This window comes from Pteropus vampyrus, unplaced genomic scaffold (assembly GCF_000151845.1).
Source record: "Pteropus vampyrus isolate Shadow unplaced genomic scaffold, Pvam_2.0 Scaffold50, whole genome shotgun sequence".
Taxonomy (NCBI): domain Eukaryota; kingdom Metazoa; phylum Chordata; class Mammalia; order Chiroptera; family Pteropodidae; genus Pteropus; species Pteropus vampyrus.
This window is the reverse complement of record NW_011888831.1, coordinates 7,163,130-7,183,564: the sequence shown is the minus strand read 5'-3', so window position 1 is coordinate 7,183,564 and position 20,435 is coordinate 7,163,130. Positions and strand designations below refer to the sequence as shown.

The 20,435-nt window shown below is 48.6% G+C and overlaps 1 protein-coding gene and 1 non-coding gene across 2 annotated transcripts in view; both read left to right on the top strand.

Moving 5' to 3' along the window:
- Window positions 1–2,831: 2,831 nt before the first annotated feature.
- The window catches only part of SLC13A2 (solute carrier family 13 member 2), a 20,302-nt gene continuing 2,698 nt past the window's right edge, over window positions 2,832–20,435 (top strand). Inside the window, exons 1-9 of the mRNA XM_011360075.1 lie at window positions 2,832–2,933; window positions 15,088–15,216; window positions 16,005–16,141; window positions 16,250–16,455; window positions 16,992–17,172; window positions 17,274–17,396; window positions 19,053–19,271; window positions 19,515–19,603; window positions 19,881–20,002. Of these exons, the coding sequence (XP_011358377.1) occupies window positions 2,832–2,933; window positions 15,088–15,216; window positions 16,005–16,141; window positions 16,250–16,455; window positions 16,992–17,172; window positions 17,274–17,396; window positions 19,053–19,271; window positions 19,515–19,603; window positions 19,881–20,002 (1,308 nt within the window). The remainder of the gene's footprint in view (window positions 2,934–15,087; window positions 15,217–16,004; window positions 16,142–16,249; window positions 16,456–16,991; window positions 17,173–17,273; window positions 17,397–19,052; window positions 19,272–19,514; window positions 19,604–19,880; window positions 20,003–20,435) is intronic.
- On the top strand, window positions 3,364–3,482 carry LOC111739462. The gene has a single exon (XR_002780273.1). It is a non-coding gene; the product is annotated as a 5S ribosomal RNA (ribosomal RNA).

The following is a 20,435-nucleotide window of genomic DNA, read 5'->3' as shown; positions in this document are numbered from 1 at the left end:
TGTCTTCGGGTGGCCCTCTCTAGAAAGCCAATGATAAAAGTGCAAGGTAGGTGTTTTTTGGTTCTGACTCTCCCCTGAGATAGTGCAGAGACCTGTCACAGGAAGGGCCCCAAAAAAGATTGAAGAAGGACAACCTCAGCACCTGACAATAGTTGCTGACAGTCTATTAGGAGCCATGAAAAAAGAACAGTTATTTGCAGAGTTAATTGAAAGAAAGGAGGTGGGGCAAACTGGCGAACTGAACAAAACCTAGCAGAGTGGGTTCTTGGCTGCCTGGCACAGGGAAAATTCTTGTGATGCGCTGGACTTTCCGCTGGCCTTGGGACACTGCCTCTCGTGTGAATTAATCATTGATGAGGCTGATAAAGGGCTGGGTAAACTGGGATGCACGTTACACATATAGAGGATGTTGTTCTGGGGGAGGTGTAGCCTGGCTCTCCTTGTGGCTCCTTCAGAGCCTCGGGCTATGGGAGAGGCCTCCTGGAAGATGAGACAGAATTGGGGCATTATCCTGGTACCTGACACCCTTTGTCTATCACTGTGCTTCCTGACTCTTCACCTTGCCCTGAGCAGGTAGCAGGTTGGCTGCGCGGGAATAGAAAGGCCATAGCCTGAGAGAGGACATGAGGGGGCCAGTCTGTCCTGCCTTACTGTGGCTTCCCACTCAGACTGGCTCCAGGAGTCCTGCCACCTAGATTCATCCATAGCTCTCTGCCCACCCTGCAGAAGGCATTGCGTGTCTGTCTCATACAGACCTCACTGACTCCAGGAATATTTCACTGGTGCAACAGCTGAGGTTATGCGTCGCACACCCTGGAAATGTGGTTATCAGCTATCAATCCTGCGCCCACAAACTCATATTTCAACCACACAGAATCTTCTGTTCTCGAAGCTTCACTGCACTTCCACATCTTTCCCCAGGCTGTGTTTACTTCCTGAAACATTCTCCCTAATACTCTGCCTTCTTATCCTGGCACACACAGATCACCACACTCCAGTACTCAACAGAAATATAGATTGAGCTTCTACTGTGTGCAGTATGGGGTAGGGATGGGGGAGGGTACCAAGAGACAGAGGCTTTGAATAGACAGACAACCAGCAACTCCTTCCAACCCACAACTGGCCCCTCCAATACAGATACACGCACACATACACATTACCACCCTCCAGGCTTAGCTGACTCTTTTCCCTGCTTGTGATCCTTCCTCCGTCACCTGTAGCCAAATTAGACTCAACTTTCAAGCCTTAGCTTAGTCGCCACCTTCTTCAGGAGCCCTTCCTCAGTACTCCTAGTACTCTTCTTTCGCCTGGAGCTCCTGTACTGATCTGGACCTCCCCGGGGCACTCATTAGCATACAGATATGTGCAGCTTAATGACGCCTCCATCCACGACAGACTGCATATACGACAGTGGGCCCATAGTTTATAACGGAGCTGAAAAATTCCTATCACCTAGTGACGTCAGAGCCATCACAATGTCGCAGTGCAATGCATTATAACTGCCTACAGTATTCAGTACAGTAACATGCTGTTTAGGCTTGTAGCCTAGGAGCAATAGGCTGTACCATATAGCCTAGGTGTGTAGTAGGCTTAACCATCTAGGTTTGTGTACATGCACTCTATGTTGTCTGCACAATGATGGTATTACCTAACTCATTTCTTAGAATGTATTCCTGATGTTAAGACTATGTCTGAATTCCGACTGGCTCTGTGTCCTGGGGTCTCAGTTTGCCCATCTGTAAAATGGAATAATAACACCTAACTCATGGTGTGGCTGTGCTGAGTCAATGTAATTGTGCACAAACCAGCTTGTACTAAATGCAGCGTTTTAATCTCTGCATCCTCAGCACTGAGCACAGGGATGAATGTAGAATTAGTGCCAAATACCTGTTTGATGGATGGATGGATGGATGGACGGATGGTGAATAAACGGAGAGATTCTTTTTAAAATATGAGACAATTTTTGCTGGTCTTCCATGGCAGTTTAGGAAGAACCTAAAATGAAACAAAACAAACTAACTAACTAACTAACTAACTAACTAACTAACTAACTGACTAACTAACTGACTAACTAACTGACTAACCTTTACTGTGTGGCATACCTACCACGCATCAAGGCTCAACATACCGTAAGTTGTCAAATTCCAGCCTCATAATAGGAAGATATTACAGCAGAATGAGAAAGTGGCTATTCTGAGAGGGGTAGTCAGTGGATCAACAGCGCAAAGTAAATAAGAAATAGTCAGGACTGGTGGCTTTGTAGTTTCCCAGATACCCGGAAGGAAGAGGAGGGCTTGCTTCAAACTTCAGCTGTCCGATATCTTAGACTGGGAACATCTAGAGGGCAAGGCCTCTCTCGAGGCAGAGCTGCCCCACCCAGGTCCCTGTATAAACATCTCACAGAGAATCTGGCTTTGGGGTATAAAAGGAGGGAAGAGAGGCTAGGCTGGGGAGGTGGTTTGGGGTCTTGCCCTATGGAAGCTGGCTGTGGGACTTCCCAGACACCCTTCCTTCTCCAGCTTCTCCAGCAGCAACTTTTAGCAGCCTCTATGCACAGAAAGTTAACTCTGGGCTTACCTTCTTGAAAGAACCTGAAGCCTTTACTCCTTAATCTCACCCTCTTCCTTTTATTTATAACGTCTTCCTGATCTTTATATCTCTTGCAGGTCCCTCCTCCTTATTCTCACTCCAGACTCTAAAAAACTCTGATTGCCAGGGTGAGTCAATGGTTAACACTCCACTGGCTTGATATAAGCCTGCCCTGCCGCCTACCTGCTCCAGTCTGTCCTTCAGTTCCCTGGATCCCTGAGACTCCCTCAGCCCTCTACACCATGGCCACTTGCTGGCAGGTCCTGTGGGCATATCGCTCCTACCTGACTGTGTTCATCCTGCCTATTCTTCTGCTTCCTCTACCCATCCTCATCCCTGCCAAGGTAAGTACTTGGGGTTCTGGGTGCAGATAAACTCCAAGGGGGCAGGAGAGGAACAGTTTGGACCAAGGCTTGGAATCTTTAGAACCAGCATAACCTGCTTATCTCTCCTACCCTGGAAGTGAGGCTGTAATCTCCTGGTCCTCCTGAGGGATGAGGGTTAAGCTATCAAGGGAGGCTTTTGCTCAGCATCCAGTAATAGGAGCCCAATGCAAATTGCTTAGGTGCACTTGAAATCTACTGCCTGGGGAGTCAGGGAGCCGGTTCCGTAAGAGAGGTACAGGTGGAAGCAGATGGGGCTGCTTACTATGTGCCCACCTGCCCTGGCCTGGGCTCAGTGGAACATGAGCAGGGCAAGCTGCTGGCAAGAGATGGAAGGGGAGTAGTATAAAGCTAGCTTAAGGCAATCTGTGCCTTTAATAGTATAAACAGAGTCTACGGCCGTGCCACCCTGAATAAGCCCGATCCCGTCTGATCTCGGAAGCTAAGCAGGGTCGGGCCTGGTTAGTACTTGGATGGGAGACCACCTAGGAAGATCAGGTGCTGTAGGCGTAAAAAAATTTTAAAAATAAAAATAAGAGATTGTAAACTGACAAGGTCCTTGCAATCTGTGAGGTTAACCAAGGGTGCTCACCTATGACCTTGAGGGCTAAGTCTGCTGAGAGACCTGGACGAGTGGACCCTGCCAATGGGCACCACACACACGCTGTTTGGAGGGGAAGATGCCACCGCCTCCTGTCCCACCCCCACCGTAGCAACAGGAGTCGTAACTTCAGCTCCTGTTAGTTGGAGCTCCTACCACATATCTTGTACCGCGTACCCAGTAATCCTTTCTCCCACCTTACGAGTCAGGTCTGACTGTTCCATTTTACAGATGGGGAAAGTAAAGTTAAGTCACCTGAAATCCCGGGATAGATTTGGTTTTGTGGAGCTTGGATATTATACACTTTTGGGGTCCTCTTGTAAGTAAAAGAACACAAAATTATGAATCTTTTTAGCACAGAGCTTGGAGGTTAAGGAGGAGGGCCTGGAAGCTCAAGTTTCACAGTAAATCTCCTTCTGGCAGGTCACACAGTTAGAAAGTAGGGAAATTGAGGCAAGCTTTTTGTTCATGGTGTCCCAAAGGGATGACAGACTGGGCATATAGAGGCACAGACACTGGGTCCCTGACACCTGCTAAATAACAAGGCCTGGCTGACCTTCGAGATGATCCTCATCTCAGGCCACAGCCAGTAGCATCTCTCATCAGATGGGTTTTCAGATAAGCTGGCCCATATGTGTTAACCCCGGGAAGGAGGACAGACAGGTACTGTGATTCTCATTTTACCCCTCAGGAAAGCACAGCCCAGAAAGGTTCAATAACTTGCCCAAGATTACACAGGAAAGCCTGGGTCAGTACTGGAAGCAACGTGTCAGGAGCCTCTGTGTTCGGTGTGCTGCACCCAGCTCTGCTGCCTTTTCTACCCACAGATACTGCCTCTCCCGTCCTGACTCAGATGAACTGTCCCAGGTCCAATCTATGGAGGTCAAATTCTCCACCGGGGCACTGGATACAAGCCACTGTCAAGGATTTTGCTCCTATTACCTTCTCTCTCTCCTGCGTCAAGTTCCTCCTCTATGCCTGATCTCTCCCATCAGCGTACAAACATGCTGTAATATCTCCCATCTTAAAAAACAAACAAACTCTCCTTTGATCCCACATCCCCTCCACATATGCATCCTTTCTATGCTCTCTCTCCTACAGAGGGCCTCAAGGACTGTCCACACTGTCCATGTCTCTCTTTAGACAAGTCCAGTCTCCAAGACTCTACCCACCCAGAGAGCTTTCGTTGAGTCCCCATCAGCTTACATGTTATCAAACCCCTGGTCAGTGCTTAACTTCCTCAACCCTTCAGCAGCATTTGTCACCTTCATCACCCTCTCTTTGCAATGCTGTCTTCTTTGGCTTTTGGTGACACCTGCAGATACCTCCCTCAGCCACTTTTCCTGGCTCCTCCTCCCTATTCACGTATTCTCCCCCAGGTGATCTTTTTCTGCTTCCTGCTTTAAAAAACATCTCTATGCTGAGGATTCTCCAATCTATAACTCCAGCCCTAACTTCTAAACTTTTATTATCGGATTAACACTGGATGCTTCCTCCTAAATATTTTCTTTCAAGCAGCATATACTTTTACATGTCCAAAACTAAACCCTCATCGCCCAGCTTTTCCAGTCGGCTCTTCCTGCAGGATTATTCATCAATATGTGGTTCAACCTTCTACCTCGGAGCCATTCTTGATTCTTCTCTATCTGTCATTTCCGCATGCCACCAGCAGGTCATGCTGACTAATCCCAAAAATACCCCGAATACAATCACTTTCAACTGCCTTCATTCTCATCTAGGCCACCATCACTTCTTGCCTGTCCTCATTCCTCCCCAGACCATTCTTCACTCATCCACCTGGTGTTTCCAAAACATAAGATCACGTCACTACCCTGCTTAAAACCCCACACAGGCTTCCCATCAAACTTAAAATCCAAACCTCTTAAGGCATCCACGAGTCCCTGGGGCTCCACCCCTGCAGACCCCTCAGTCTCCATGCCCCACGTGCTACCTCCTGTCTACTCTGCTCCAGCCCCACCAGCTTTCTCTCTGCTCCCTAGATTGTTCATCTCCCTGCCTGGAATGTTATTCCCCCAGATGCCCCCTTCTCATTCCTTAGGTTTCTGCTTAAATCCACCTCCTCTGACCACCCCTATTTAGAGGGCTTTTACTCTCTGAAATGATGTGTTTGTTTTCTATTTGTTCTCTTACTCCCTATACTAGAATGTAGGTTCTATGAGGATAGAGACTTTGTCTTTTTCCATGCAAAATCTCCAGTGCCTGGCACATAGTAGGTGCTCAACAAATACCTGTCAAATGAATGAAGGTAATAATATGGGCAAAGAGGGCCCCGTGAGTCCCTGAGCTTACCTCCATGCCCCTGGCTCCTGAAGTGGGAAGGAGGAATTCAGACTAGACTCAGACCTATGTCCATATGATAATAGATGACATTTATTGAGTACTTTTTTATGTGCTAGTCACTGTGCCAAGCACTTCAAAGCACTAACCTATTTGTTTCTCGTGATAACCTTTGAGTTACTATGAGGTTACAACTATTACCTTCATTTTACAGACATGTGAATTCAGACCCAGAGTGGTAAAGTAATCTGCTTAAACTCCCAAATGGAAAAAGGCAGTCTTGACTGGAACCTGGTCTCAGGGTGTCTGCCTAAGGCTATCCAGGGATGGAGGGTGGTGGCCCTGTTGTGAGTCATGTCTTGAGCCATCTACCCTCATATCCATCCAGCTGTCAGCCAATCCTTCCGCTGTTGTTCAGTCTGGGATGTCTATTGAGCTCTTGCTCTGTTCTGGGGGTTACCAAAAAAGAGTACAGATGTTTTGTCCTCGAGTTAGAGGAACTCTCAGTGTAGAGGAACATGCATTTAAGAAGTATAGCCAGAAGCCTGCAGTAGCTCAGAGGAGGGAGAAAATTCTTCCAGCCAAGTCAAAAGAGAATTCAAAGCAGATGGCGTTTGAGTTGGACCTTGAAGGCTGAGTGAGATTCCAACAGTCAGAGGCATCCGCAGAAGGACAGCCAGATGAAGGGACTACAGGAGCAAAGGTGTAGGGACCGGAAATAGTAGGGTGTGTTTGAGAATCCTTGAAATGCTCATCATCCTCTGGTGGTCCCAGCAGATGGGGGACAATGGGGCCTGAGGCCTTCTCACTGCTCCCCAACCCTAAACCCGACAGTGAAGAAGCTTCATCAATTTGCCAGAAACCTTAAAGCCATTTATTCGTTCATCCATTCATTTACTTTTTAAGGGACATGAACTATGTGACAGGCACTATTTAGGTGCAGTACTGTCCATACTGTGAAAACCATACAGTGGTCTGTGACTATGGCTTAAGGAGGGGCTGCTCTAGATAGAGTGGTCAGGGAAGGCCTCCTGGGTGGTGATATTAACACTAAGATATTAACACTGAATAGCAAATAAGAGCAAGCTAAGCACAGCTCTGGGTAAAGAGCCATCCAGGCAGAACACATAGTGTAAACACCCAAAGCCAGGCCTGAGCTTGGTAAGGTGGAGGTATAAATACAGCCACTGTGACATCGGGGCCTAAGTGAAGAGAAGATGGCTTAAGTTTATTTTAGAGAGGTAGACGGAGGTCAGCCAATGTCAGCCCTACAAGGCTAGGAAAATGAGTGAGAATTTTATGCTGAGGGCTATGAGGGGTAAATACTTTCTCAGAGATCAAACAACTAGTAAGTTAGAGTCAAAACTGCAAATGCCTCCCAGGACCCAAGGAGATCTAGCTGTAAAAATAGTCTCCCAGTGGCTCAACATCTGCTCGGACAGAGCTTAGCTGAAATCCATATCATATTTTCAGTGAGAACAGAAATTTCAATTTCCTTATTTGAATAACCTGCACTCCTACAACATAACAGTATGTGTGTGTGTACACGTGCACTTAAAAGTCTATGTAACTAAAATATTCTCACTGCAAGCTATTCCTGAACCCCAAAGATGCACCCAGGACTCAGATGACTCACTGTGGGCTTGAAGACTATACAGGAATCTGGACCTGAGTTCTGGGGCCTGCCTTAATCTTTTGAGATTTCCTGGCTCTTGGTCAAGTGGCAGAGTCCAGGGAACAAAATAAGGATTTTGAAGCCAGACAAATGTGGGTCAAAATCCACTCTGTAGCATGTACAGTCACGTGACCTTATCAAGCCTCTCCAAGCCTCTCACCCTTAAGGGATCCACTGTTGTCAGTATGAAATGAGATAACCCAAGTGCATAGAGTATCTGGCTCCCAGGGCTCAGTAAACAATGGTTTCCTCCACCCTTGGCTTTTCATCTGAATCCTTGGCCCCTGGAAAATACAACTAGCCTCAGGCACAGTGGAGATGCCTGACATCTTCTCCAAGGTGACTTCTGTTCAGATGGGCCGTTGTCCTCACAAGGATCTCAGGTGCTTCCACCTATGAAACAGGAGGGCGAGGTGTGTCTCATCACCCCCACCAGAACAATGGGGTGTGGCCCCTAAGCGTGACTGGGAACAGCACTGGGACTATGTGGAGACAGATCTTCTGGCCTCTAGGGTACGAGGGAGGAGGACTAGAAGAAGGAGCCAGGCTCAAGGGCCAGGAGGATCCCTGGACTAAAGAGAAGTGATTCCCCAACTGTGAGGCCAGGACTTTTCCCCCAACTTTTGTTTTCTCTGATACTCAGGAGCCCATTGTTTCTCTTTGATCTCTTAGAGCAGAAGATGATGCAACAAACTCGTAAACATTAAGGTGCAGAAACTGACAAGATAACCCAAATGATATCAGGCAAAGAATAGGAGAGAGTCGCCACCATTGTTTGATTTCGGCAGTCTTAAAGGCAGGCGGGGGCTTCGGATACTTTAGAGTAGAAAAATGGAAGGCTTCAGGTGTTCCCTGATTGGAGGCTGTTAGCAGGGGGAAGCTGGAAGTTCAGCTAACTAGAAGCAGGGCATCCTATGTGATGGGTTAGGGGAACATCTTTGGCTTTCACTGGTCCTAAGTTGAAAGTGGGGGTAAAGGGGTGGCCAAAACGAAAGAAGCTGGTGGTCATTGAGCCACTCCTGACTGTTTAGGGCCAATTGCTGTGGGAGTTGTGGTTTGGCTGCCCAGGCTGGTTGCTGCAGAGATTGTAGGACATATTTTTATATATGGACTGGCCATTGTCCTCTTTGTATATTCAGTCTCTCAAAAGTATTAGGTATTTGGCATGGGCCTATTATTCCTGGATAGGATATCACACACTCCCAGCCCACTCTGTACCTCCTTCCCAAGTCCCTTCAGCTTGCCTCTCTCTATGTGGTCACTGCCATGCACCTAGACATCCAGGACAGACCCCTGAGAGTTTCCTTCCTTTCATTCTTCCCGCCCAACTCATCAGCCACCACCCAAACCCTCTGTCTTCCATTTCCTAACTTCTCTGGAGTCCATCCTCTTTCTCCATCTCTACCGCCGTGACCTGCTCTGAGCCCCTGTCATCTCTCCACTGGACACCCAGCACAGCCTTCCGTGGCCTCCCAGCCTCTTATCCTGTGTCTTCCAGTCCATCTGCCACAGTATAGTAGGCATAATAAGCTCCTTATTTTCATCTTTACATGATTTATTTATTTATTTAATTAGGTGACACATGCACATAATACAAAATTCGAAACGCAAAAGGGTGAAATGGAGAGGTCCCCCTCCCACACTCTGTCCCAGGTGCCCCTCCTTAGGGCGGTCTCAGCCACTAGCATGGCATAGAGCAAGAATTTCTCCCCCTGGAGATCTGGGAGGAGAATTCAGGAGGTCTGTGGATTTGGATAGGAAAAAAAAAATTCATTTTATTGTCAATAACCTCTAAAGAAAATTTAGCATCTCGTCTGTTATGAATATTGACAACAAATCACAATAATATTAACAATGCCTTCGATTTTGCCACAAGTGGAATCGAATATTTTCATATCATATTAGAGCTATTGCAGATACCTTGAAATATTAGGTTCGTCATGACTTTGAAATTCCAGTAGCTGTAGCCAGCGAAGGTCTTATTAGTTAAGAGTCATATAAATCATTATTTTACCCTTTTATCCCCATATTTGAGTAACTATATTTTAATATCATTGGTTCCCTTGGTAATCCTGTGTATCTTATTTAATTCATTTAAAAACATTATTCTAAGAAGAAGTTAGAAACCTTTGTCAGGATGCCAAAGGAATCTTGGTACTAAAAAAAAGGGTAAGAATCTCTGAATCAGATATTTTCCTAAGTATGAGTGTGTGTGTGTGTGTGTGTGTGTGTGTACACATATATTTGTACACATATTTTTTAATCACATATAATAGCATCAATGCAATCTTTTAAAAGAAACACCAACATGACCATTTCACTCTCTTTGTTTAAAACCTTTCAAGGACCTCCCCTTTACACTCGTCTTCCAGATAAAGTTCTAGAGCCCTCTCAGGGCAGACAAGGCTCTTTCCAAGCATTACATCCCTCCAAGAATGCATCTTGATCTTTTATGTCTCGTTCTGTTCCCTCTGTGCTTACTCCCTCATCCCAACATCTTCTTACCACTCACTGAACTCTTATTTATCCCTCGGTACCCACTCAGTGTCACCTCTCTGGAAATCTCCCTCAGCTGAGGACAGAGGCTCAGGGAGGGGACCCCTTCTGTTCTGGGATCCCACTCTCTGGTCTCACCTTGGCAAGCTACCACCCAGTGCCTTGCCTCACTTCCAGACTTAGAAGTGTTCCCTGCCAGCAGCATCCCTGCTTGCCAGGGGCAGAGGAGCTATGGAAGTGGCCTGCTGTATTCTAGCCCATCCCCATCCCTGGGTTAAAATAAGTTGTGACACCTCCAAGACTGGAAATATTTGCTGCTGCCCAACAGCCACAGGCTTCTCTGTGCCTGTCACAGGTAGAGAGTGTGATGCCTGCAGATCCCACAACTTGCCCCAAGGAATTCAGTCTGCCCTGAATTCCTTGGCACCTTCGTCTTCATTTGTATCTCTTGCTTTCACCCTGATTCCCCAGAAGCCCAAGAGCACATTTCTGTCTCAGCACCAACCCTGCCATCTGCCCCCTGCCATCTATAGTCCTTTATGGCTTATAGCTATATATTCACATTCCTCATCCTTATCATAACCCAGCAAGGCGGGTGTTTCTCTTATTCTCATTTGTTGATAAGAAAACCTTATAAAGGAAATAAATGTGTGGGCAGCTGAAAATGCTCAGTGTTACTTATCGGAAAAAAAAAAAAGCAAGCTGAGAGAGGTTAAGCAACCTGCCCAAGGACACACAGCAATAAAACTGGGCCTGGACACTCAGATGTTCTGACCTCTGTTCAAAAGAAGCAGATTGCCACCTGTGGGGTTTGGAAGCCTTCTGAGAATTCATCTCTTATCTGCTGTTTGCCTTGCAGAACAGCCTGCCCACACACGGCCCAATGGGCCAGCCCAGACTCAGACTTTCTGAGGGCCAGGGTTGGGCCTGATTCATATCTGTATCTCTAGTGTCCAACATTCATTCACTCATTCATTCAGGGTGTCAACTCTATCTAGGTGCCAGGTACCCTCCCGGGTGAGCAGAAACAGACTCAGACCCTACTCCTTGAAGAGTACAGACTAAAGACAAAGATCGATAGTCATCAAGAAATACATGAAATTAAATGGTTCATTACAGACTGTGATGAGTGCTATCTATGCAAAAGAGGTATAAGGGCTTAGAGCGTAAAAAATATTGATTATATCCCGACCTGGAGGCCATAGTCCCTAAAAAAAAGGAATATTTGATTTCAAGAATGGTAGATATCAGCTGGGCAAAGTAAGGAGGGAAGAGAGGAAATTATGTGCAAAGGCCCTGTGGCTACAGGGAGGATGGAGCATTTGAAGACTTGGAAAAGAGCCAGTGTGGCTGGAGCAGAAAGCAAGAGGAGAGGCACAGAACAGCCCTGAACTTTTCCTAAGAGCAATGGGAAACCCCAAAGGGATCTGAGCTGCTTTGAGGTGTATACGTTGGGAAGGTTGGGTGTGGAATAAATAGACTTGTGCCTCAAGATCACTCTGGCTACAGCAAGGAGAAGAGATTTCAGGAGCAAGAGAGAAGCTTGAGATTTCAGCAAGATTGAGAGGTGAATAAGAAGGCTCTTGTAAGAATCTTGGTGACAGATGCTGAAGCTTGAATCAGGCTAGTGGCCAGAGCTGAACAGAAGTAAACGGGAGCATTTTAGGCATAGATCAGCAGGACTGGAGACCGGGAGTAGAAAGGGTGTTTGTCGAATGAGTGCCTGATGAACAGATCTGACCCCTGAGTATTCACTTCTAAAGCTGGGGATACTGACCTTGGAATAAGACACAGGTGGGGTCAAGGAAAAAGGTTCCCCAGAGTTCTCCCCTCAGGGGGTACCCAAGAGGCTGGCACCTGACTCAAGGGGGCCACTCGGAATACAAACAGCTCCCCAGCCTCAAACCCAGGCCCTGTAAGTTTCAGCCACAAATGTCAACAAAGCAATGCCAGCCTCCCTGAGTTTGTGGTTTCCTCACCTTTTAATGGAAGTCATGAGAACCACACTGCCTCCTAGAGATGTAAGGATGAATTGAGAGAGGACCTGTGCAAAGCACCCACCTGCCTCTGTCTGACCACTGTAAACTCTCCACTCCAGCTCACATCTGCGTTGCTGGGGTTTGTAGAGACCCCTGCTCCCACCCAGAGACTAATTCCACATAGGGATGGGATTGGAAATTTAGAAAATTCCCAAAGTGATTCAGGGAGGCCATAGTAGTTGGTGCCAGATAAGTATTTTCTTTCTCTCTTTCTTAAGGCAGGGATTCTGACTCATTTCTGAGCCATGACTGACTTTGACTGTCTGGCGGAGATTGTGGGCTGTTCTCAAGAATAATATTGCTTCGAAATGCACAGGATAAAATGCGTAGGATTAAAAGAGAAACCAATTATTTTGAAATACAGTTATAAAAATATGAAAAAACCAATTGCAATTCAGAAATGTAGGTGCTTCTTCATTAACTTATTAAATAAGATCTAGTGTTGGTATAATAGCGGTATGGGTATCTAATAGCTGATAACCTTAATTAAATATCTGTGACAAAATCACCAACAGCACCATTAAATGTTGTACGGTTTTGTTGCCTATGTTCATAATATTAGTTAGATGTTAGCAAAAAGGTGAAGCAGTTTTCCCATCCAACTTTATGGATTTTTGGAATTCCAAACCCCATGAACCAAGAAGAGCAGGTCAGCAAATTATGCTACAGCTGGACAGGCTCCCCAGGATCATGGGTTGGGGACACAGGGCCAGAGCCACCAGGGCCAGAAAAGGCTCCTGGATGGAACTGTGAAAACAGTTTTGGATTTCGATCCAGACAGACAAACACGGGGAGGGATGCAGGGAAGTTGTAATGGGGTAGGGGAGCCATAGATTGAACACTCTGAGCTCACAGGGGCAGGTTCAACTATTAACAGCTCCCTTTGGAGTGTGGAAATGGGGTTTCAGAAGTGAAGGAACATGCAACAAGAAGTAGCAGGCCCCACGGTAAATAGTTCTACTTAGATTCAAAGCCCCAGCTCATCTCCATACATCCCACTGGTCACAGCAAGCCCAAGGGTGGGGGACACTCCTCGAATGCAAGAGATTAAACTCAAGGTAGAAGGTAAAAGCTGGGGCGCAAGAACCAGATAGCCTGGTCTCTCCACTTATTTGTGTAATTTCAAGGCATTTACTTAATGTATCTGTGCATTCGTTTCTTATCGGTGAAATGGGAACAATGGTCATTACCTCACAGAGCAACTAAACGTGATTAAAAAGCATCTGAAGCACAGCATGGAGAGCACAATGCTTACCAACATAGTCCTCAGGATCCTTCTGCTGGCCTGATTAGCAGAGCTTTCTTCTTGAATCAGCAGAGTGATGGTCTGCCAAGGTCCACAACAGCTGGCCTGCCCTTAGCCCCCGGGGGAGGATGAGTAACTGGCCTCACAATCTTTGTAGTTGAGAAAGTGATTGAGGAAACAGCAGGTTCAGCAGAATCAGCCTCCTTCTAGGGGAGGAATGGGGGGTGGGTCTCTGGTCGAGGGTCAAGGTAGCCCCACCCCTGGGGCCCTTGAGTTCATTCGTGTCTGGGGTGAGGATAGGTGGTGGAAGTTTATTGGAAGTAAAGTGAGCCTGACAGACTTGGTTCTCCAGCAGGGCTGGGTAGGCTGTGTGCTGCACCCCTGCAGGAGTGCCAATTATGAAGTCTACAGAAAGAGTTCTCTTGGAGTTATGTGATTCAGACACCTTACCTGGTCCCATCCTGTCTCTGCCACTCCCTAGTTCTGTGGCCTTGAGCAAGGTCCTCTCTAAGGGACCACCACACCCCCTTAATAACTGTTTGAGTTGACCTAACAACATAAAAACACCCAGCTCTTAATAAATTCTCCATGATCAGCAGCTTCTCCTTCCCCCAGGCCACCCCCAAGGACCCACCCCAAGCTTCAAGGTACTAAAAGCATGAGGTACTAAGGGGTGAGCCCAGCCTGTAGCAGGTGTAGAAAACAAGGGCAGGGAGGTTGAGAGAGACAGATAAGAGAGGAGGGGCTCCCTAGCCCCATTGTCCCAGCGTACAGCCCCTTCCTTTGGCAAAGAATGAGCGTGTACCCCTGAGGAGGCTGGGATGCGGGCACTCCCTACGTCAGGCTTACTTCTGGCTAATGATTCCCCCGCACTCCCTGCCAGCCCTGCAGAGAGGCTGTGTCAATGAGATGGGCCTCTGACATCAGGGGTTAACTGCCTGACTTCCATTTCTTCTCCGGGCCTTAGGTTGAGCCTTTCTAGACTTGGAGACCTCATCAGAGAAAGGGGGGCATCTGGTATTCAAAGGCTCACAAGACTATGACTCAGCATTTACTCCACAATTCCTTGCACAAAGCAGGGATAGAGGAAAGTTTCACATAGTCTGTAAAATGCGAATGGCACCTCCTGGAGTTGTGCAATGCACCGATTGTGCCAGGACCGATAGGAAGGAGACCCTCTTCCATTCCCAAAACTTTCCAGTGATTCATTTATTCAGAAAAGATTTACTCTGGAGCCTACTAGGTCCTGAGCGCCAAGAATCCAGATGCCACAAAACCGACTATGTCCTCACGAAGCTTACCTCCTAGTAGAGGGAACAAACATTAATAAATCATCATACAAATAATTACATTCTTGCAGGCTCTGGTAAAGCCAGGAGAGGCCGGGGTACCAGGCAGCGATCCACATTGCCCAGGCCCCAGTCCCTCATCTAGGGATCCTCATCTAGGGATCCTCACCTGGGTCTCCTGTAGTCCCCTTGAGCTAGGCGGGAACTGATACCCAACTCCAGATCCTTCTGCCCCTCCAGTATGGCTGGATTATAATGTCTGGGCTCTCCAAGGTCAAAGTGGTGAGTGCCTTGCTTTTTTATTTCCATTTGAAATTGGACCTTGGGCTCAGGAATCAATGACTGTGGGTTTCACAGGCTCTCCTCACATTGTTAAAAATGACCTATTTTCTCTGGGAGCAAGGGATGATATGACTCTAGGATACAGACTTGCCCTTTCTAACAGCTCTGCCACTTCCCTTCCACCCACAGGAAGCCTACTGTGCCTATGCCATCATCCTCATGGCGGTCTTCTGGTGCACTGAGGCTTTGCCTCTGGCTGTGACTGCTCTCTTCCCCATCATCCTGTTCCCCATGATGGGCATAATGAAGGCCTCTGAGGTAAGCTTGCCCTGTCCCATGAGGAAGGGCTCCCAGGGGTGGTGGGGTCTGCCCAAGGATGTTCATGACCCAGGAAGCCTCATCACAGGCAAGCACAGAAGAGGGTCTCTGCCTCTACTTGGTCAGAGGTCAGAGATCACTGCGGGAGGAATCATCTAGAAGACAAAGAGGGAGGACATTCTAGAATTGCTGAGTGTATGGCCGGTGTAGAGAGTTAATTCAAAGTGGGAATGATTAGGCTTAGGCCAGGGAGGTGAAAAGGCCTAGTGACAGGGGAAAAGGGGCCTTGAAAGTCAGCTAAAGAGCTTGGCTTCAGTGACTCTTAAATTTGAGTGTCCTTAAACTAGAGAGCTGGGTAAAATTTAGATTGTTGGGCCCACCCCAGAATTTCTGATTCAGTGGACCTGGAGCAGAACCTAAACATTTCATTTCTTACAAGCTCCAGGTTGGTGAAGATGTTGGCCCAGGGACCACACTCTGAGAACTGCTGCTCTAGTTTCTAGAAACAGCACTAAATTATCTTTCTCTCAGGCTCTGGCTGTAAACATGAGTGGAATCAGGCTAGATTATCTCCTAGTCGTTCCTGAGGGGAGAAAGAATGAGTTTGGCAGGAAGAGAGGAACCTGGTTAATATTAAATAGCAGGTAATCCAAAGACTCTTTCCATTTGATTCCAAGAGCCCAAGGACCAACCTCTGTGGAAAAGTCGGTGACTGCACTTCGTAAGCCCAGGGGCACAGTGGAAGACCCCAGGGTCTTCCTGCCTCTCAGTTGTCCCTGCCCATCCAGGTCTGCGTCCAGTACTTCAATGACACCAACGTCCTGTTCCTGGGGGGGCTGCTGGTGGCCATTGCCGTCGAGCATCGGAATCTGCACAAACGCATCGCCCTCCGTGTGCTCCTCACCATCGGGGTGCGGCCTGCTCTGTGAGTTCCCACAAATCAAGACTGGAGCACCATGGGCCAGTGGTATTCTGGGCATCTAGTCCCTGAAGGGATGTTGGAACACCAGTGGGACTGTCTGTCTGTCCCTAGGTTGATGCTGGGCTTCATGTTGGTCACAGCCTTCCTGTCCATGTGGATCAGCAACACAGCCTCCACGGCCATGATGATGCCCATTTCTCATGCTGTCCTTCAGCAGCTGCACAAGTCACCCAGGGACAGGGACATTGAGGAAGGCAGAAGTAACCCCACCTTTGAATTCCAGGAAACAGGTGCCCAGAAGAAAGTGACCAAACATGGTGAGAAAGATGAGACTGGACCCTGTCCCAACCCCTTGGCTCTTGGGGAGGGTCTGAGGGGATGTCCACTCTCAGGAGAGAAGAAGGAGGCAAGAACTGCCGTGACCAATTTATCCTAGTTTTCCCAGAATTTCCTCGTTTTAAAACAGAGTCCCATGTGCTGGGAAACCCCTCATTCCTGGGCAAACCAAGATGTTGGGTCACCCTGAAGAGCCGAGAGCTGGATTCTGGGTGGGCCATCAGGGGTCCAGGTTCCATTCTTCCTCTGTGGGTTTGGATAATCTTTTGCCCTTCTCCACGCCTCAGTTTCCCTCTCTCAAGAAAAAGTTTGGACCAGAAGGTCAACCCAACTTAAGACTCCCAGGAGTGCTGGGCCCTGACAAGCCTAGAGGCAGCCTCTGCCTCCACAGCACCTCAGATCTGGGCTGCTCGCTAACAAGGTGCCCTGCCTATACCTCAGAGGCCACAGAGCTCCAGCCATGCTCCCGGAGCTGACCTGGTGCCCACTACTCACCTGAGCTCTTCCTTGTTCCCAGATAACAGGCAGATCCACCCTCTCCCACCCGGTTCTTTGGAATCAAAGACAAATAGGATCCAGAAGAAGTATAAATTTTCTCAGGGCATGAGCCTGTGCGTGTGCTACTCAGCCAGCATTGGGGGCCTCGCCACACTGACTGGTACCGCGCCCAACCTGGTGCTGCAAGGCCAGGTCAACTCGTGAGTAACCGAGGGGTTGGGGGACTGTACTCTCACTGAGGGGGAAATGGGGCCTGGTGGGTGCCAGGCAATGTCCCACAGCAGCCCACATCCTCCTTCAGGCTCTTCTCAAACAATGCCAACGTGGTGAACTTTGCCTCCTGGTTCGGCTTTGCCTTCCCGGTCACGGTCATCTTGCTGCTGCTTACCTGGATATGGCTTCAGATCCTCTTCTTGGGGTTCAAGTAAGTGGCAGAATGGATGAGAGAAGCCCAGGTCCCTGCCCTTATCCTCTGGAGCTTTCAGTTGGTTAACCAGGTAGTTATTGTGGAAAAGGATAAAATCACCATCCTAGTGAGAAGACCTCTCCCTCCCAAGACCCCTCGTTATGCTTGGACCCCCTCTTTGAGGGAATTACTGGGCAGAGAGTATTATTATCCCTTTTAGCAGATGAACAAACTGAGGCTCGAGGCATGGTATACAACTAGATTTGTCAGTGCCGGGATTGAAAATCGGGTCTGAAGCCCAGGCCAGGTCCCATTCCATACGCTCCACAGTCCTTTGGTAAGTGTTTGAGATCACACTGAGCACACTGAACACGCGTTTGCCGGGCTCCTAGGCACTGAGAACACTAGAAGACATTACGGCACGGTCCCTGTCTTTGGAGCTCACCATCTGATGGGTGATGGCCTGGTGGGACTGTGACACAGGGAAAGCCAGGCGCTGTGGGAGCACAGCCCAGGAGAGCAGCAGTTCCAGTGGCCCCTGGAGGAGATGAACGCCTTGTACCAAGGCATAGAAGCGAGAAAGAATATGATGTGTTTGGGGGAACTCTAGTTCTCTGTGATTGGAACATAAAGAACAAAAAGGAACATTAGGAGATGAAATTAGAGAAGTAGGCAGGGGAAGGATTTGAGAGGTTGTTGTGTGCCGCATGAAGAGTTTGGGCCTTGTCCTTGAGGCTGAGTAGTAAATAGGTTTTATTCCTACTAACAACCCTCACTAGAATTCTGAGTTGAAAATCACTTGAGACCTTGCTAGGGCTCAGTAGGAGTAGTCTGGGATTAATTAGGTAAGTCCGCTATGAGTACAGGGTAAGAGTGGTGATATGCGTGGTACTGTGGTATTGGTTATTCGCCTTTCCTGACCAGGCAGTGGGGAGCCATTGAAAATTTTTAAGCATTGTTGCTGTACTTTGGAAAAATTGCTTGGGTGGGTATGAGGAGGATGGATCGAGGTTAGGGACTGGTAAAAGGTACGATGGCAGTCAAAGAGATCAGCCCAGTGCCAGGCACCACGGGGAATTTAAAGACGTGTGAAGCATGGTCTTTGCCCTTGAGAAACTCACCATCCAGTAAGGGAATTGAGATTTGCCTGTGAAAAGTAAAAGTCAACATGAATTAAATAAGTAGCCTATGGAAGTAGGCTAAAGCCTTCTGTGCCTGTGAGGATGATGTGGATGGGGCTCAGGCTGGCGGAGGGTGCCTAGAAGCTAGTAAGGGAGAGGGAAGGGAGGATTTCTTGAAAGGCCATTGGAGGAGGGGAGCAGAGAGACAAAGTCAGAATAAGGCAAGGGGTCTGGACCTCTAGGTCCTCCTCACTCTGGGCATAGGAGGGTTCAGCTCAAGAGAACCCTTGGAGGGTCAGGGGGGCAGTGGGCAGATGGAGCAGGTGGAAACCTGGTGCCCCATACCCAATCTTGTCTCTGCCTCATGACCCACCTCCCTGCCTCTAAGCCTTCTGCTCCTCTTCCATAAACTTGGGTGGATCCAGGGCCTTTGTGTAGCAACTCCGAGATGGCCTCTGCAGGCCTCAGCCTTTGCATCACAGACACTCAGAGCCCCTTGCTACCTTGCTTGGTGCGAGGCCCTCCTGAACTGTCCCTTCCCCTCTACCTGCAGCTTCAGGAGGAACTTTGGCATTGAGGGACAGACGCAGGAGCAAGGGCGCGCAGGCATCCAAGTCATCCAAAGAGAGCACAGGCAGCTGGGTCCTATGACCTTTGCAGAAAAAGCTGTCACCTTCCTCTTTCTTGTTCTGGTGCTGCTCTGGTTCACCCGGAAGCCGGGCTTTTACCGCGGCTGGGGCGAATTGATTTTTACTGATGCTGATGGAACAAGGTGAGCATTCCGTGGGGAGGGGAATACTTTGGCAACTCACGCGACTAAAAGAAGAAGGAAGGAAGAGGCCACCCCACCCCCTCCCACCCCCCCACCCCCGTGCACTGAGGGGCGGGGAGGGAACACTAGCCAGAAGAGTCTGGCACATCTGTGGGAGGGGCTCTTCTCCACCACCTCCACCCTGCTGTCCATGAGCAGCCCGTTGCCACTAATCCTACCCCCCCGCCACCGCTCCCCCTGTAGCATGGTGTCTGATGGGACAGTGGCCATCTTCATCGGCATAATTATGTTCCTCATGCCCTCCAACATCCCAGGGCTGACTCAGGACCCAGGTAAGTACATGGACTGGAGCAGGAAAAAGCCTTCCAGGCAGCCCCTGTTTTCCAGCGTGAAATGTACCTTCGACTATGCTTGGCAGGAGTAGACAAAGCCCTGAGAGGTTAGGGTGACTTGCCAAGGACACAAAGACTCACGAACAAAGTTGGGATGCTGCAGAACTGGGGGTCCCCCTCTTGCACACATTAAGCTCTGATAGAAACCCATACAAGAGGCCCCAAGTGGAAGGGAGGGAAGGCCTCGGTGACACATCTTCCTCTGCCTGGGGAATAGAAAGACCAGGAAAGCTGAAGGGCCCTCCTACTCTTCTCAACTGGAAGACAGTGAACGAGAAGATGCCCTGGAATATCGTGTTCCTGCTGGGTGGTGGCTTTGCCCTGGCCGAGGGCTGTGAGGTGAGAGACCCCTACCCCTTCCCCAGTCTGTTTGAGGGAGACCCCGTGGCAGGGAGAGAGGGGCCCTGCTTCTGTGCCACACAGGGAAGACCTGATATACACTTAGGTGCCTGCTGTGGCAGGGCCTTTGCAGCAGCTTGAGAAAGAGGTTAGATTGTCTGAGGGAGGAGGAAAAAACACAAGCCATAGAGATCTTTCCCCAGTTGGGTTCTCAAAGCCAAAGAGAAGGCAGGCTTCTCTGGTGAGCAGGGACTATTCTCAGTGACCACCCACCCACCCCACTCCACCCCTTCACCCCTTCCAGAGAACGCAATGTCTTTAGCACCTGAAAGTAGGAGTGATTCCAAGAGCCCAAGGACCAACCTCTGTGGAAAAGTCGGTGACTGCACTTCGTAAGCCCAGGGGCACAGTGGAAGACCCCAGGGTCTTCCTG